This window comes from Falco cherrug, chromosome Z (genome assembly GCF_023634085.1).
Source record: "Falco cherrug isolate bFalChe1 chromosome Z, bFalChe1.pri, whole genome shotgun sequence".
NCBI lineage: Eukaryota > Metazoa > Chordata > Aves > Falconiformes > Falconidae > Falco > Falco cherrug.
In genome coordinates this window covers 58,404,498-58,419,591 of record NC_073720.1, presented here as the reverse complement: position 1 = coordinate 58,419,591, position 15,094 = coordinate 58,404,498, and the positions used below count along the sequence as shown (strand labels likewise).

General features: G+C 41.9%; 1 protein-coding gene across 6 annotated transcripts; it reads right to left on the bottom strand.

Moving 5' to 3' along the window:
• Positions 1-2,087: 2,087 nt before the first annotated feature.
• On the bottom strand, positions 2,088-14,400 carry MACIR (macrophage immunometabolism regulator). Of its 6 annotated transcripts, none has more exons than XM_055699372.1 (3): positions 14,245-14,375; positions 9,899-9,984; positions 2,088-5,168 (listed from the first exon to the last, which is right to left on the bottom strand). In XM_055699372.1, the coding sequence occupies exon 3, from the start codon at positions 5,145-5,147 to the stop codon at positions 4,524-4,526; it is 624 nt and encodes a 207-aa protein (XP_055555347.1). In that variant the 5' UTR covers positions 5,148-5,168; positions 9,899-9,984; positions 14,245-14,375; the 3' UTR covers positions 2,088-4,523. The 6 variants fall into 6 exon arrangements, with proteins under 6 accessions (XP_055555347.1, XP_055555350.1, XP_055555349.1 ...); XM_055699375.1 differs by lacking the exon at positions 14,245-14,375 and adding an exon at positions 13,769-13,831; XM_055699374.1 differs by lacking the exon at positions 14,245-14,375 and adding an exon at positions 11,279-13,535.
• Between the last annotated feature and the right edge of the window lie 694 nt (positions 14,401-15,094).

Genomic DNA, 15,094 nt, shown 5'->3' with positions numbered 1-15,094 from the left:
TTCTCCAGCCTTTCACCTGCTATATTCTAAGAGAATTCTTTCTGCCCTCCCACTCTTCACAGAAATAAAAGCATTCTGCAAAACTCTCCTTTGTCCTCCCCCTCGTTTCACTGCAGACCAATTCTTTGATAGGTAAGATGAAGCATATGTGCTTTTAAACAACTGTCTCCTAAAAATGGGTGGAATGTAGTCAGTTACTATCCTTCCCTTCCCTTTTGTTTTCAGTTCAATCAGCTGATTCTGGATTTCCCCACCCCACCCCCCAGACTGACAGTCTTTCCCCAGTGCTTCTAATGTGGCCTAGATAGCTCCTCTGTAGGTTTGCATTGATACCAACCTCTACCACCAAACTACTAAGGCTAACTGTAAGTTAAGGAGGATGTAGGGCAGACTGGGTATCGAAAATGGAGGAGTACGTTCCTCCTCCACTACCACCACTTGAGCCATAGCACAAAAATGCACAAGATTAGATTTAGCACTTAACAGCACTGGAACAGTAGCACTGAATCTGAACTACTGCTATCCAGAAGCAGCCAAATGCAACAACCAAAGGCAGCTTCTGAGGGAGTACCATCATTAAGAACGATCCCTGCATTATAGAGGAGGAAAGTAAAGTAGCTGTTGATTGATGGAATTCACCACTCTGATGCAAGGATAAAAGGCCACAGAATTGCTTGATAATGATTCCTGAGACACAAGAGACATTTTTTAGTGAATCTGTGATACTTTCAGGTCAGTTATCAGCATCTTGTAACAGCCTACACTCTCCCAAGCTGCATCCACAGTTAAGTGTCAGACGCAAACACATACAATAGCAGCTCACAGAAAAGATTGTTATGCTTAAGTATCATAACAATACCTAGGTTTTACAAGAAACAAGGACCACAGACAGCTAGGGAACCCCCTTGCTCCTTCCAAAAATGGAAGTTTTCCATATTCTATATACCTGAATACATAAATATCTTCCCTGAGTGCTTTTATGGTGGAATAAAGAGGAAAAAAATATTTCACTAGCAAAACCACCACAGTCATCTGAAGGTTCTCACGGACTTGGAATTAACCTCTGGCTAAAAAATGTGGAGCGATACAGACAAAAGAATAATCAATAATCCAAACATTAAGTCTGTTCTTCTGAGGATTCCATTTGCATGTTTTTGCCACTCAGTGTTCAGTGTAATCACACATCATGGAAACTGATGGCCCAATTAACAGATCAAAACACTGAAAACCATTCACGCAAGCAGTAAGGCCCCAGAAAGATCATCAATAAAACTGTATTTGCCAAATCTTCACAGAACATGCAAAGAAATGTGCACTTTTACTGTTGGCTGCCAAGTTTTACCTTGTCTTTGAAGTTATTAGCACTGTAATAAAACCTAATTGTCTTCAGTCTTAAATCTGCATTCTTCCTACAACTTAAAAACTTAGTTACATTTCTGTAATGCAGCCCCACTATAAAATTAGTCTTCCTCAAATATTTTTTTTCTATTTTTTAGGCTTGTATTCTCACTGAAGATAATTTCCCCCATTGTTTCTTTTTAGCATACATTAAGTTTATCATTAGTAACTGACTTCAGCCAGGCCACCCTTCCAAACATCCAGAACATCAAAATCTGATTATGTTGGATAATTTCAGTTCCAGATTATTTGGTACCACTGAAAGAGTTAGAAGTAACAGTTATGTTATCCATTAAAAATTCTTTGCTTATTATAAGTAGTATTACCCATATGCTATGACAGCTGGAAATGTGTATGAGTTAAGCAAACATTACCACATGCAAGCATCTTCATAAGCAAATCACCAAACAGATTAAAAAGGTGCGTTAGTACTTTGTTTGAACTTGTCTAGATAGCCATCAACCTATTAGTGTAGCTATAGAATTAAGGCACAGGATGACATTAGAAACCTGCACAAAGTATTAATAATTGAATGGCCCATTTCCTGAAACAAAGTAACAAACCTAAGCATCTATTTTACAGAAGTCCAAGACCCCTGGTTTAACATTGTTCTTAAATGATCCCTGGTCTAAAGCTGTATTTTTCAAATGTCCTCTTTCTCCTACACAGCAAAAGACTCCACAACAATAGACTTTTATACCACCCTTTTTATTTTGCAGCCAGAAATACAGTTTCATAGAGTATTTCAATAAACAGTGGTGTTTATTCCTTAAACAAAATCCCCATCTCTTTGGCATTTGACCATATTCTGTTTTTCAAACTAAAGACTATATAGGAAGATTTTACTTTCAAGATCATTGTTCAATGCATTAAATTTACACAGGTGTAGTTAACTTTCAGAAAACACATCACTTCGTTGCAGATATTACAATAACTCAAAAAAAAAAACCCAAAACCAAACCAGCAAAATGCAGGCTACTGGGCTGCCTTCATTTACAACTGTGGAAGCAGTGACAGAATGAGAACTCCTCTTCGTTTTCCACAGTGAATTTCACTATACTAGTGCCTTCTATTAATTCTGAATTATAAACCAACCAACCAACCAACAAAAAAATATCTTAATTCTACCAGAAATAGCTGATGAACTAATTTATGTTTCAAAACAATGTGATCTCATTTTTAACTTCTGCAGCAGTCATCAGCAAAACCAAGTTGCACGCTGCTCTAGTAAAAGACTGCACCTAAAAAAAGATCTGAAAACTATTTTTCATTTTTAAACATGTTACTATAATGTTTTAAACACATCTAGTAATACAGCTGTCAAAACTGCATTTAATGTCATGTTTGAATAAAAAAAATCTTAACAAAAGTAACCCAATGTATTCAATCTACTCTGTTGTATAATCCAGGATAATCTCTTCAATGCTAATACCGAAATACTTCACCTGCACTCCATCCAAAAAAACCCACCAAACAACTAACTAAAAAAAAAAATAATCAGCCTTCCAGACCTCAGGTGTTCAGTGCTTCAAATCAAGTGCACTTCCAAAGCAATGCTGAAGTTATCTGACACCTTCCATTACTATAAATGATAAAGAAATAATGAATTAGAATTAAAAACATTATTGGCATACCAATGTGGCCATTCCAGTGTATTTACTGGAATCTGCAGTAAATCCTTGTTTGCGTGTCAATACAGTGTAAAAAATAAATCCCACTAACAATGACAAAAAAATTTCAATCCCCAAAAGGTTTGGTTTTAATAAACCAAATACCCTGAACAAGTTTTACAGAACAGAGGAGGTAAAGCAATTACTTCAGTACACAAACTAAAAAATAATTTAACAGGATTCAAGCAGCAGAAATTTGCTTTATGAGTGAATCTCACCATCACCAGTGACAGCACGGTTTGAAAGTGTTTGAATTGGATTGTTTAACTAGCAAGTGATCCAATTTAGCCAAGCTAATTTTCTTCTCAATTATGTAAAAAAAAAAAAATATAGACCAAGCAAAAAACTTCACCTTTTTCTACATTTTCCTGTAGAATACAGGAACATGAACTAAAGCCAAAAACTTCCTAAACTTGAGTACTTATCCAAGAGCGATTTCTAACATCAAGCCAAAATTCGCAACGAGGCAGACATCACCAATTTTTCCAGTGTTAAATTACTGTAAATACTAGATCTAACTACAAAAAACCCAAACTTCCCAAACCCAAAAATCAAACACTTTTTTTTTCTTTATCAAAAGGTGTGTCATGGTTTAACCAAGCCAGCAACTCGGTACCATGCAGCTGCTCGCTCACTCCCCCAGACTCCAAAGGATGGGGAGAGGAATTGAGGGAAAAGGTAAAACTGGAGCGTTGAGGTAAGAACAATTTAATGATTGAAATAAAATAAACTAAACACTAATAATAAAAATAATAATAACAGCTGTAATGAAGAGGAGGGAGAAGGGGAGAGGAATAAAACCCAAAGGGAAAGAGGGGGAAAAAAACTCAAGTAATGCACAGTACAATCGCTCACCACCTGCTGACTGATGCCGAGCCAGTCTCTGCGCAGTGATCCACAGGCCCCAGCCAACTCCCCCCAGTTTATATACTTGGCATGATGTTCTACAGTATGGAATATCCAACTTTGGCTAGTTGTGGTCACTGTCCTGTCTGTGTCCCCTCTCAATTAATTTCCTGTGCCCCTCCAGCTTTCTCACTGGCAGGGCCTGAGAAACTGAAAGTCCTTGATTTAGTAGAGATTACCTAGCAACAGCTAAAAACATTAGTATGTTATCAACATTGTTCTTACACCAAATCAAACCATAGCACTGCATCAGCTAACAAAAAGAAAATTAACTCTATCCCAGTTGAAACCTGGACAAGATGTCCAAAGAAATATTCACCAGCTGCAGTCAAATTTGCATCAGAAGCTGCTTGCTCAGGAAAGATTTCTCTCTCCAAGTAGTTGTAATGCACTGCATTGACAAGATTCTATTAAAATAAGGTTACTTTTTGATAACATTTAGCTGATACAACTGCCTACAGCGTGGACAGTCATGTACACAGTACAACAGTGGATTTTCGCAGCAACAGAGAAATAATCAGAAATTGGTTCTAAATTCAGGATGACAGCTCATGTGTTATTTCTTGCAAACATACGGTCCCCTCTAAGCGTAAGGTGTTGGAGCTGGTATTGTAGCACTTCTGTGTCAGCAGGTTCCTTAATACTCATTTTATCTAAATTGAGGTAGTCCAGAGATTTTGAATGAGTCCTTTTACCTTTTAAAAGGCAAAGAGGCAGGGGACCATGAAGTGCCTTGTAAGGTTCATAAGGCAAAGCCTTAGTGCATTTATCCCCTGAGCTGGGCATCCGTCGTCTCCTCCTTCCATTTACTGCTGGGATCTCATATGGCTGATAGTACCTACTTCTAGTTTTGTACAAACGGGAGGAACGCGTAAGTCCAGAATCAAGCTGTTTGGAATGCCAGTTTGGCCCAGATTCCCCTTTATTCTCTTCACTTCCTGTACACTTCTGGGCTAATTTTAGCAGCTCCTCTCCAGTTGTGAAGCCAACCAGGTAATTAGAATCCATGTGAAGGATCTGATATCCTGCAACTGTCCGCCGCATTGGTGAGCAGGGGGTGCTGGAACAGCGGGGCTTCTCTGCTTCCATTCTGCCCACAGGACTCACCTCAGCAAGAGGCACAGGGAGGGTAGACAGGGTACTTCTGGCCTCTCCATTTACGTCAACTTCCATTTTTATCACAATGCTATCCTCCTAAAAATAAAACACAGCTTGATCAGAAATATGAAGAGGACCGCAGGAAAATTTTCTTTCCCCCAGAAGTCATGACCAGCACTTCCCTGTTCAGCTTCACCTCATGCTTTGCAGGGTATCGCATAACAAAACTATCACTAACATCTACCTTTAAAAATTATATTAAAAAAAATTCCAAGATAAGATACCATAAATATACTCCTGATATTCTTAAACATTAAAAACATTTGAGAAGCATTGTACACAAAAAAGAAGCACCTTTCCAGTCCATTTTTCCATCCTTTTAATCCATGTGACTCTTTATGGTCCCTCACCTCTGAGGCCATCTACATCCACAGCAACTTCTGCCATATTCAGCTGTGTGTTTTTTCTATTGCCAATAATCTCAGTAAACAAAGCTTTAAAAAAAAAAACCAAACTAACAGCTTTTACCTCAGTCAGGTACAACCATGGACTAGGCCTGTCTACCGAGGGTACTACAATGCTTCTGTCTTCCAAATGTGAGGACAGCTTGCTTTAGATTCATAGAATGGCACCCTGGCTGGTCAACAGCTGTCTTTACAGGTCACCAACAATCCCCCACTCCCCCAAAAACCCTATTAACTTATTCACTATCAACCGAACTCACACTATTTTATTCAAATGCATTTCTTACTAGTATATAGTATATATTCCTATACTAGTATAGGAAACTGTATACTAGTGTTTAATGAATATAGCACAAGACTCTTAAAGCATCTTAAGAATAACCAATATCTGAATTCTACGGTAATTTTTTGTTTTTCTATTTCTTTTGGAAACAGATTATTTTGCCTTGACCGTTCCTCCCTCACAACTATTCCAAACACATTGCCTGGTGCCTTTACAGGTATACAACTGCCACAAGCCATTACCATCTCTTAACAGGCAAAGACAAGGTCACTATCACAGCAGGCATACACCAATGGATGCCTGAACACAGAAAAGGCTTAGTTACTTTAATTTCTTTGTTTTCAGCATCATCTGCACCACCTCCATGACACAGCTACTTCACAAAATAGAAAGGTCACATCTGTTTCCAAATCCATGCTTCCTCCACTGTCAGCCTCACCTTTGCTTTGAACAGTAACTAGTGGCTCTCTAGCCAACACAGCTCACAAAAAATTCAGCATAGCTTTGTGTGTGTTCAAGGCAATGACACTCAAAGAAGGGAAGTTAGTATGCAAGTGTCAAGCAGAAACAATTCAGAATTTAGGTGGCCATAAACCACATTCAAAAGCTCACTAACGCTTCACCAACAAGACTGACTTCAAACATGCCATTATCAGTTTGCAAACTTCTAAAGCTGCTACTTGCTGCCATTCTGAGGCTTAGATGCAACAAACAAAGGAATACTTTATGCAAACTTCTGCAATTAGATACTCCCCAAAATGCCACCACGATCAATCTCTATTCATTTGCCTTAAAATAAGAGGGGAAGCTGTGTGCAAATCTCACTTGCAAATGAAAATAATCCACGCTCATGCAAAATTTAAGCATACTCTGTTTCTGATTAGGGACTGGGAAGGATGCTCCCATCTCTGATTCCCTGCTTAGTCTCAAATAAACCTGCTGCTCCCTATCCTAATAAACTAGGAAAAACAAAATCCCCATAGTTTTGCAGAAGGGGATTTTATTTGCCACTTACAAACTTCTATTATGGAGAAACTATTACTAATGTTCCTTTAGCCTTAAACATCCTTTTTCAGTTCTCACAACTGTGGTCTACTTAGGATTCTTCATCACCAGTCTGTGTACCACTGCTTGTACAGATATACTTCATCCAGTCAGCTTTTAAGCATTTTGAATTCAACAATACAGTAGCACAACAAAACCTAAATAAAGAATCAATCATCAAAATCTTTTTCCACTGAAAAAAAACACCCACATAAAACTCAAGAATGTTGCCCAATATATTTATTTGACTTTGAAATATATACATGGAGTCAGTTAGAACTTTTGGAATAGCAGCAGTTGTTTTTTACTACCTTAGCACAATACCTAGCAGTGAGGCAATAAATATGGTGAGGTTTCAGCCACTGAGTTAGAGATATTCATGACAATTCCTTGAGCAGAAATTACAGTTCCTGCACTGTCAAGAACCATGGTTACTGGAGGCACAGCACAGAAAAATTCTGCATTAAAACTTTCGGCCACCCTGTGGTTTTAGGCAAGAAACCTAAATATTTAGCTGTCCCTGTTCTTTTAATTCCTGATTTTTACCCTGCACTTCAGAAATCTTTCCAGTAATCTCCTAGGAAAACTCAAGCCATTCTGTTAAAAAGCTGAAATGATGCTAGAAAAAGTACAAATAAAAGTCACACAGCAAGGTTAGAAACTGATCATGTTATCTAGTCACATATAAACAGCAACAACAACAAAAAAACCCACCCACAAAACCAACAATCTCTTGCCACAGCTATATCTGCCCTAAAGAAAGGGAGGGGAGAAAGATTTTCTTCATGTGCTTTGAGTTAATAAAGCCTTGTGAACTTGAAAGCAACACAGAGGCTCTTCTCAGAACACAGCGCTTTCTCCGAACACAGCTTATAAAATTAACTCCTGTTTGAAAGATGGGTGTGTGCCCTGGTAACAAAAAGCAATCAACTTTGAAGAGTAACTACAAGCAGGAGGGAAGGAGGCAGGAGTTCACTACCAAACAATTACAACTCGTTGGCCAATAACAGTACAAAAGAAAATTAAGAGGAAAAAAGCCTTCACATCGGCAACCTCGAGCAGGAAACTGCAGAACTTCCATTTCTGTGCTTCAGTGCAAAGAACAGCCCTACAAATAAGTCTGATAGACACTCGAAAGCAACAGTAGCATCAGAAGCTGGTGGCATAAGTATCAGAAGGTCAAGTGAGCAGCACTGCTAGCTGGTGAGAGGAATGACTGGCCAGCTCCACAGGCAAGGGTCCAAAACTCAGAATATACGTTCAACTGTTCTTTCCCCAAGACTTTTAATGGGAGTTACTCAACCTGCCATACGGCTTCAACATGCTTTTAAAAAAAAAACCACAGAGAAATATTATTTAGAAGACTTCTATAAAATAAAATAATTCAAGAGATTCACAGTACCTATGAATGTAGATACCATTACCTACAAATACATATTTAATTTTTTTTGATTGCATTTCTAGGACATTTCCATGGTTATAAGGCATTAGATGACTGCTGCGTTCATTGCTGGGTAGTGGTACAAGCCTGTCAGTAATTCTCAGCATCAACTACAACACTAACAAAAACAGTACTTCAGTTGAAAAAAATTATTTCTTCAGATCATAGCTGTCTTGTCATCCTCCTTCTCAAAAAGAATGACAATGGAGTGACACTAATTCAAGTAAATTTATCATTAAAGATTTACTATGGAATGAAAACAAGGAGAAGATAAAAAGATGGCATATCCTTTTCTTTGCTGCTGCTTTCCATATTTAAAATGTATAGAAAATAACTGAAAATAAGTTACCAACAGGATTCACTTCACCAGTACACACCAGAAGTGCTTCCAGAATACAATTCACTTCATTAAGAATTTACAATATTTTATCAATTCACTTTATATTATAAAGCAGGCTGTGCACAGAAATTAATCTGACCCAATCCATCTCAATGCTGAAAAAATTGTCTAAAACACAGAAGAGGAATAATGAACAGAAACTTGGTTAGCTAACAGTATGTTAACTACTATAAATCACTGTATTACCCCAAAGAATATATTAATATGATTGGGATATTTCTTTGAGGGTAAAACCATCAAAACCTCCACATTTTGCAAATATAAAGGCTTTCTGATGATTTAATCTTTCACGAAGGTGTCAGATACAACTCAAAAATTAGCATGGGACAACCAAAAAAACAGACCCATGGGGGACACCAATGTCTTAACATGACACCATGCTAAAATACACACTTTAACTCATTTGTTGTTGGAGTCTTTCACTTGTGGTTTTTTCCTGATCATTTTTTATTTTTTCTGTTAAAATATACTACTTAGTGTCTTTCTGAAGAGATGTATGCCTCAAAAAATATCAACTTTAATTACTCAATACTTAAACAGGACAAAGATTTAGAGGGGCTTCCCTTGACACTCCTGTGTTTTGTAGGAAGCCTGCATTATTTTGAAACCACCACAATAAGTTGCTCTCAGCAAAAGAACTGGTACTCTGTAAATCGGTATTTACGTTGTTAATTACCTTCTCAACTAGAATCTGAACTGATTTGAGAAGATCCCTTTTTTTGTTTAGGATGAACATTACATTTCTGTCAATCCAACCACCGTTTTTATTTTATCTTTTTGAGAACAGATTCCTTATTGCCAGATGCCAAGCCTGCAGGTAGTACCATTTCTTAAGAACCACAAAGATCTGTCTCATTGATAAAATGCTCATGATTGGAATAAGCAGATGACAGAATGGAAAGATGGCAATGGATTCAGCAATGCCAACTCTGTAGAAGAGTCAAACACACTGGCCAGAGACACCGAGTCAGTTTTGACACTTCCCAGTCTCTGTGCTCCCATTACTTAATACATGCAATGCACTTAAACAACACAGTGTTTGTCTATCAAAGATCAGGCAAGTAATGTCACCCAGACCATACTTTTAATTATTGTTTCTATTTGTGAAGCAGAAGAATAAGGTCTATGTCTTTCCCCTTGCAGTCTGGAAAGGAAAAGTCACATACATACAGTATGTGCTCTTAAAAATCCTACCTTGTTTCTCTGTCACTTAAATATGCTGATGGAAATACGTTCTTGAAGGGCAAAGTTTCCTGGAAATATTTATTTCCAATCTGCAACTAAAACAAGTGAAATGTTTAGTTGAAAGGGAAAAAGCAAGCTAACATTCAGCTATGTAAGAGTACCCACAAAGGTGCCACATTTCTTTTTCTAGACTGGGGCTAGACTTTGAGTTGCACGCAGCTTGTAGGTTCTTCCGGTACAAGCTGGTGATACTGCTGCACATGCTGCCAGAACCAGATGGTTGTTTTTAACCATGCTCTTTACCTTCAGCTGAAGGGACTTTGACTAACGCTGCTTCACCATGCTCTTGAAGGTTCCCAATAGTTGTTTTAGATTGATACCACGTTTGTAGAAGGGTGTGTGGCGGGGGGGGGGGGGGGGGGGGGGGGGGATGTGTGTAAAAAAAAAAAAAATATCACAGAGAACAAGCTCATGAAAGTCATCAATAAACATACACATTCTTCACAACCTTTTGCTGTTCCTTAGGAGAAATTCCAAACTAAGCTAAAAGAAAAAGAGGATGGAGGTAACAATAAATTGTTGCACCACATCAGAGGGCATTCTGATGGAGTAAGAACAAAGTATAGCACAAGTTTTTTCACAGAATTACATGCAAGAAAATGAAATTATGCAAAAAGCATATGTTATGATCCTGCAGGCCTTAAGAAAACAGATTAATATTACTGAATTAATATAGCAAATGCAATAGCTTCAGGATATGATGCAGACCACAAAAAAGCTAGTCAAGTTACCTACAGATTAGTGGTGGTGGTGGGGTGTTCTTGTCAACAGGTGAAGCCCTTCAGCAATCCAGTATACTGGACAATAAATACCATATGGTATATACAGAGCAAGTAGTTACTAGATGTTTTGCAAAAGAAGGTTAAATCAATTTATAATATGTTCCTACATATTTTATATATTTATATAGTTTCTAGAAGCAAGAACTATTTAACTAGTTTGTTAATTATTCTTATTATTAATGCAGGTTTAAACAGAAAGCAATTATGATCCAGGAAACAACCTTTTAAAAGTGAAGGGGATCCCAAGTGAATTACTGAGGAAGTACAACTGGCAACTCCAGCAACTAGCTCAGGCCAGATCAGCATGACAAGAGCACACAATTTACACAGAAAAAGAGACAGATGGAATTCCAAGAGCCGGCCCAGGCCAATACATTTTGTATGAGCAGACTTAACAAGCAGGGAAAGTAAAAGAAAATGGTGGGAAAGAATGCCATTTAACTTCTAATATCTCTCTGCCAAGCAACATTACAGGGAAATGTTTAACAGAGGGTAGCTTTTCTGAAATTATGTAGAGTCCTTTAAATGAGCAATACGATTTCCTTACTGGATGGAATCATAGATGAACGCTTCCCTCCAACCTCCTTCAGCACTCTGATGCTCCTGGCCAGCACAAAGTTTACTGTCACTACTCATCAAAAGATGAAACCGTGAGACACATGTAATGAAGATGATGCATACCATAAACCAAATAATTTTTATTCTTTAGTTGGCTACTAAGATAACAGAATGTTTTCCTTATATTTGCACTTTATTTCTCTGTATTTTTATTTGCATCTTCTCACCAACCAAAATCAAAGTTTCATTTTCAAAGTTCTCTTATCTCCCGTTTTAAGTTAGCTCACTTGGAAAAAAACAACAGAAAGCCACACCACAACCTGACCTGCCAACAAATATTAAACTGCCTTTTAAAAATATAGATGGGGAGGGGGAGCAGATTTTTTAAAAGTATTACAGATTTCACTGAATAAATACTGATTTTATCTTTAAAAACCAAAATGCTAACAGAGTGTCTCCATTATTTTGTCAGACAAGAAATGCATGTTTGGTAGTATCCTATATTGCCATATCTGAAAATACAGCTCTGCAGATATTATTTTTTACATTGTAGTTTCAGAATAACTATTATATTCAGCCTTTGACTAGGAACAGCTATTCAAAGAAAGATAATAGTTAAAAATAAGACCTACTCAAACATATCTGGAAAAATGTTTAATCAATGCAATGCAGGTTTTTTGGCTTTCTTTTTTAACTGAAGCACTTTAAATGATCAGTTCCTTGCCTTAAACTTGATGTAACCTGCAGCAGATATTTAGACGTTTGTTGGAAAGGTGTCTCATTCATTTATATCATCTACTAAATGTGACTAAAGGTCACTTCCTCAAGCTTACTAGAATTACCTATAGAATGGTTTGAAAGTTATCCTTTCCTTCCTCCTCAAATGTTCCTTCCCATACTATCACACTACCTAAAAACAACTGTTTAAGTGTAATGCAAGTATGGAATACAAAAAAATAAAAGCCCAACAGCACATGTAAGTACAGTAAATTTGTATTAAACTTAAAACTAGGGCAAGCAGAGAATACTCAGTTCATCTGACTTTACCATAATATACTGTATTTGCACACGATTATGCATGCCTGGTGGCCAAATCAGCAGCATAAGGCTCATCAAAGAGATTATAAAGAAAGCCATGCTACAATGTTGGCACTGTTACACAAGAACTTAAATTTCAGTGATTGCCCTGCCATTGCCTCACTTCCCTCCATTTCAAAGTCACAGTGAGAGCCACCCTCCTCCATCTTCATTATTCCAACAAGCACTCTTCCTCAAGGGGGGGGCAGAAAAAATGAGTAACAGCAAGTACAGCACTTAAGACAGAATACACCAACAGCAGCAGGGTAGTGGGAGGAGAAGCTTTCAGTAAGGGAGATGATGTGGAAAAAGGAAGGAAGGAGAATCGGTACTGCACAATTCTACTACCCGTCACAGAACAGGGCATTGGTTCTGCAGCCCTCACTACACCCCTCCTGGAAATGCTCCAAGGACTCTTGCTGTATTCAGGACGAGCGGTGTCAGAAGTCTGCCAATCACTGGTACAAGCCGCAAGTCCTTTTCCCCATCACTGACCCTCTCCATCACTCCCACCGAGATCTCTGTAACTGCAGGCTTCTGCCATCCACGATTTCCACATGCAGCTATGCAAGCATGCGTGTATGCCTGTACACTGACGTACTGTCCCACTCCAGAGAGCTCGCTAACAGGCAAAGATATGTTCACAGAAAACATCTACTAATGCATGTAATTTGCTGTTTTCTTTGTAATAGGTACATACACACCCACACTGATGCCAGCTAAAACCCCTACGCAAAACAACATATAAATAACTTTTATATGAAGAAATTAAGACTCAATACTATTTTCCTGCATATCTGTAGACCACTCAAAACAGCACCTCAACTGTTCCAGGGACACTCCCTCAATACTTCAACATGCAGAGACAGAATTTGCAAAACACACCTGCCAGTATATCAAAGCAGCTTAGCAAGCTTCCCGCTCTGTAAAGTAGTAACACATTAATGCACATCAGATTGCACAAACGCAGTGAGTATCACAGACAGTACAATCAATGTTTAAACAGAGCTTTGAGCCTCTGCCTACTCTTCACCAAGCAAGATTTGTTACAGAGACACACTACGCTACCGACGGAAAGCTGGGCACTACTGCGCTTTGTTAACTGTCACATTCAGGTTGAGCACTTGCCCGAGTGCCGGGAACGGCACGGGTCCTGCGCGCCGTGCGAGGCTGAGACTGGCGAGGCGCCAACAGGTGACCCCGGCCCGGTCACCCCGCGCCCCCGGCGCAGGCGGCGCCCCGGGCCGCCCCCCCGCAGGCCCCGGGCTGCCCCCCCGCAGGCCCCGGGCTCTACGCGCCGCCCGCCACGGCCTCCCGCACGCGGGCACCGGCTCCAGCACCCGCGTCCCCCCAGACCCGCCCCGCAGCCCCAGGCGCCCGGCGCGCCTCTCCGCCTGCTCACTTCCACTGCAGCCAGCTGCTGCGGCGGGGCGCCAGGCCGCCGTGGGCTGGGAGCGCGGGGGCCGCCGCTCGGCCAACGGAAGAGGCGGCCGCGGGACGGGCGCCGGGCCCGCCGCGCTGCAGGAGGACAGCCCGCCTTACGCGCCCCCGCCCGCGGCCCCCAGCGGGGCGGGGACCCGCGGCGGCGCTGGGCACCGCGGGGAGGGGGCAGGGGAGGAGCCGAGCGGCTCCCCGCGACGCCCGGCCAGGCCCGCGGGTGACACGGCTACGGCGCCCCGCCGCGGCTCGCTCCCAGCGCCCCCACAACAATCTCGGCCGCCCCACGCCGCGCCTCGGCCCCACCGCACGGCGCCGCTCCCGCCCAAGCTGGCCCTGGCCCTACCGCCCTTCCTGAGCCCACCCGCCGACCCCGGTCCGGTAACCGCTCCGGGAGGCGCAGGCAGGGCCCGAGGCCGCGCCGCCATCCCCGCCTGCTACCTGCAATCCAGGGTGGCAGGGCCTGAAGCGGAAGGCGCAGCGAGGCCGGTGAGTGCGGCGCGACCCGCTTAGCTCGGCTCGGCCCGGCCCGCCCCGCCCCCGCGCCGGGGCGGAGGGCGGAGCCGCAGCGGCGTGCCGGCTGCCAGCTAGTGGCGGGGGCGGCCTCCGGCCTCGGCCAGCTGCGGGCGGCGCGTCCCAGCGGCAGGCGGCAGCCCCGCGCCCTGTGGCGGGGCGGACCCGAGCCGGGCCCGGGTGGCGCCCTGCGGCCGTGTCCCCGTCCTTCCCGCGCGTCCTTCTGTCGGTGAAACCGGGCCCGGTGCTGGTGTCTGTGAGGTGGAGGCCGAGGCCCTGGTGGCGGCTGGGGCGGGAGAGGCCGCGCCGGGCCCCGAGGCGAGCAGCCCCTCGGAGGGCAGCCCTGAGCCGGCCGCGGCGCGCCGGGGCTTCCTGCGGCGGGGGGCCGGGGCTGCGCTGGGGAGGCAGTAGGCGCCAAGTCAGCAGGGCCCTGAGAGTTGAAACGTCTTTCTGGATTGCCCTGCAGAGGTGACTCGAGTGCCAGGCAGCGGGTCAGCCTTGTTGGCACAAGCCTTGTCTCTTACCCATTCCACCTATTATGATACTCTCTAGCTTCATAAGCTTCAGTCTTGCATACCTTTTCACTTTGTCCACAGCTATGAGAAGGTACGAAGTAATCACCTCTTAGTGACTCTCTTCACTGAAAGACCACCACCCATCTCTGTAATTTACGTGGTATTTCCACATCTGCTAAGTCTGGGCACTGGTCACTAGGTACAAACCTTTAGTAATCATTTTGCCAACAACCAGTTAGATTATTTCCCAGTTTTATTTTGCT

Coding starts and splice junctions, on each gene's coding strand:
- MACIR (XM_055699373.1), bottom strand. CDS start 5,147: ATGGAAGTTGACGTAAATGGAGAGGCCAGAAGTACCCTGTCTACCCTC.